Here is a 3324-nt window from a genome sequence, read left to right as displayed (position 1 = left end):
AATTTGATTCAAAGTTTTCTATCTAAGGAAAACCAGTTGATTGCATTGACTCATTGACTTGGATGCAATCCCTTACACTAAGCATGCTTGTAGCGACAGTGGAGAGGAAAAACTCCCTTTTAACAGGAAGAAACCTCCAGCAGAACCAGGCTCAGTGTGAGCGACCATCTGCCGAGGCCGACTGGGGTTCAAGGAGACAGAAGCAGAGACACAAAAAGCAGCTGTAAAAGTCCGTCCAGGAAACACACAGCCAGGCAGACGAGCTCCGAGCCAGCTCCCATGCCAGAGGACGAAGAGAGCACATCCACTCAGTCACGGTCAGATTATAATTACTAAATTAATTTCATATTTTATATTTAAAGTTTAAGTAACTTATTGGCTAATAACAAATGTGACAGTTGTTGAGTTGTTGCCTGTTGTAGTCTGTTTGAACAATAACACTTCATCAAGCCTTTTCTAACATTACACAATATAGAATGACTGGTAAATTAATCAAACAGTACATGATTTATTATGCTATTAATATTTGTATCAGAAAATAATCAAAGTTGCATTATCTGTATCTAAAGCTAAAAATTAAGCTTAAGGTTAAATTCAGCAAATATGATGGATTTTAATGTGAATAACAGCTGGGGGTGTAAAATCCACATCTAATGGGCACCCTGTTGAATAACTTTGGCAGTTTTCTACAAGGACTAATCATTCATCAAAGAATGAGGGCAATTTCATATAGAGAGCATTACATAAAAATAAATGAAACCTCAATTTGATTTCATTTGTAACTGTTAGCCATGATAGGTATCTATGCATTGACATCACATTAGTTTTTTGTAAACACTGAGGGATAACTCTGGCCACTAGTGGCGGCTGGTGCAGATGTCTCCATAGGGGGCTATAAATTCAAAATAGATATATACCAAAAAACAATCAAACGTATACTAAGTTATCGCAATGGTATATTTATATGAATACCAGCAACAACAAAAAAAACAATTTAAAAACACTATAAAACAAAACAAAACAGAATTTTATGTACAGGTTTTCTATTTGCACATAAATTTTGCCCTTCTGAGGCTTTGTGAAGATAAATCTGTGTTTTGTATGGTCCAATATGGTGTCACACACCTTAAAGAAATAATGTACCTGTTTAATAACGTAGAAGCTCTTAATCAACTTAATATTTTTTCATGTATAAAAACTATTTATTATCTGAGAATGTGTTTATTTAAGAGCAACTATGCAAACTATGCAAAATTCCAGGAGCCCCAAAGCCATACATTTTTGCCATGCTGATTTGCCAAATATTTATCAATTTTCCCTAGCAACATTATACAACTGGTTATTTCGCTACACTTCAGGGGCACTTTGGATGAGTGCCCAAGAAGAGAAATTATACATTCTGTCGGTGGAAATGCACTGTTGTATGAGAGTCAGTTGGTAGAAGTGTTGTTTTAATAATTCATATTAGGTGTAGCCACATACTATTAAGTAAAACTGACACTGATAACACTTTTAAAATCTATATATACACTACTCAAAAAAAATTAAAGGATCACTTTGTAATCAGAGTATAGCATCAAGTTAATTAAACTTCTGGGATATTGATTTGGTCAGGTAAGTAGCAGAGGGGGTTGTTAATCAGTTTCAGCTGCTTGGTGTTACTAAATTAACAACAGGTGCACTAGAGGGGCAACAACGAAACAACATCAACATCAAAACAGGAATGGTTTTACAGGTGGAGGCCACTGACATTTTTTCCCCTCCTCACCTTTTCTGACTCTTTCACCAGCATTTGGCTAGGGTCACTGTCACTGCTGTTAGTGTAACAGACTGTTCTGTGTCTGTATATTAAAGTTGTGTCCATCCCTGTTGCCGGAAAGCGAACGTTCACTGGGTGTACGGCAGGGTGAGCGTGTGAGTTTTGGTTATGTGTTGAAAGGAGAAGAAAAAAAAAACGGAAGCGGGAACGGAAACGGAAGCTTCATAATACGGACCAAAACGCTCGGTTACATTGGTGGCAGCGGTGGGATTCCTCTATTAAACCCCCGTTGTTTTAAAAAATGTTTCTTAGTGTATTTAGCCAGTGATGGCTAAGTGTCAGTCGGTTAGCATAGCATCTCCGATATAGCCGGCTAGCTAACCTTGTGCGGTGCGGGAGAAAACAGCACTAAATTGACATGTGGTTTGCAGATGAGGACCCTTTTAAACCCGGTTCGAGCCGGCTTGGCAGATACTCACCAGGCGGTGATGTTAAGATTGACCTTCCCCCTCATTTCACTGGGGACGGGAGCCAGAGTTTCCTCAGCTGGGCGAGGCAGCTAGAGGTAGCCGTTGGTGCCACAGCCAGGGGGGCAGCAACTGTGAGGACGAGCTGGTGAGGATTCTGCCTACTCGTCTCGGCAAGTCCGCGTTTCTGCTGTGGGACAGCCTCTCCGAAGCGATCAAGTTAGAATATACCATGATAAGGGAGAAACTTGCGGCAGCTTTTGGACAAAGGCAGTTGATGGACCACTCCAGAGCCAGCCTCACGGCCCGGGCGCATGCTCCTGGTGAAAGTCTGGAGGTGTATGCTGCTGACGTGAGCCGGCTGGTCGTTGAGGCCTTTCCGGATTATAATGAGGTTGCACAGAGGGAGGAGAAGTTTCGACGCTTTCTGGCTGGTCTGGATCCGGCGTCAAAGGCCAAGTGTCTGGAGATGGGTGCCACGGACCTGGAGGAGGTGCTGCACGTGGCTGAGCACTGTGAAAACGCTAGAGCTGCCCTACAGAGAGATCATGTGAGTGCTGCTCGCTACAGTGGTGCAAGTCCATCTATCCAGTCTGTGTCAGTTCCTGGGGGTCTCCAGAAAGCTGTTAAGAAGCTAACAGAGGACATGTACTCCATGAGAGTGAAAATGAGAGAACTTTATGAGGACAATCAGAGGCTGAGGGCTTGGAATACTGACATGAGGGGACGAAGCATTCGCTTGCCCTCGGGGGGAATGCTGTCACTGCACCTGTGGTGAATGGGGCTGCCGGTCCAGGAGCTCTAGGGAGGAGCAACGTGGTCGCTCCCCTGAATCTGGGCAGCTCCCACACCAAAGGGGTTTTCAGCCTCGCGGCCCAGGGATGTTCTCCACCCCTAGGCCGACGGGAGGCAGGAGTCCTAGCCCGAGCTGGCATGCCCGACAGGAGGTTGAGATGAGACGGCGTGGCGTGCACTTCCTGCCTCGACAGCGGGACACAGTTAACGACAGTCAGGGAAACGACAATTAGCTGGTATTGAGGCCCAAATGCCAGCCTCTCCTATAGGGGGCCCCTTAAACCATGACTTCTCCAATGCAAT

At 44.1% G+C, this 3324-nt stretch overlaps 1 protein-coding gene across 1 annotated transcript in view; it reads right to left on the bottom strand.

Moving 5' to 3' along the window:
- The window catches only part of LOC107094666 (interferon-induced very large GTPase 1-like), a 7572-nt gene extending 5112 nt beyond the window's left edge, over window positions 1-2460 (bottom strand). Inside the window, exon 1 of the mRNA XM_015390433.1 lies at window positions 2392-2460. Coding sequence (XP_015245919.1) covers window positions 2392-2460 — 69 coding nt within the window. The remainder of the gene's footprint in view (window positions 1-2391) is intronic.
- Window positions 2461-3324: the final 864 nt, after the last annotated feature.

This window comes from Cyprinodon variegatus, unplaced genomic scaffold (assembly GCF_000732505.1).
Source record: "Cyprinodon variegatus isolate N-32 unplaced genomic scaffold, C_variegatus-1.0 Scaffold499, whole genome shotgun sequence".
NCBI classification, from domain to species: Eukaryota; Metazoa; Chordata; class Actinopteri; order Cyprinodontiformes; family Cyprinodontidae; genus Cyprinodon; species Cyprinodon variegatus.
This window is presented reverse-complemented; position numbering and strand designations above follow the sequence as displayed.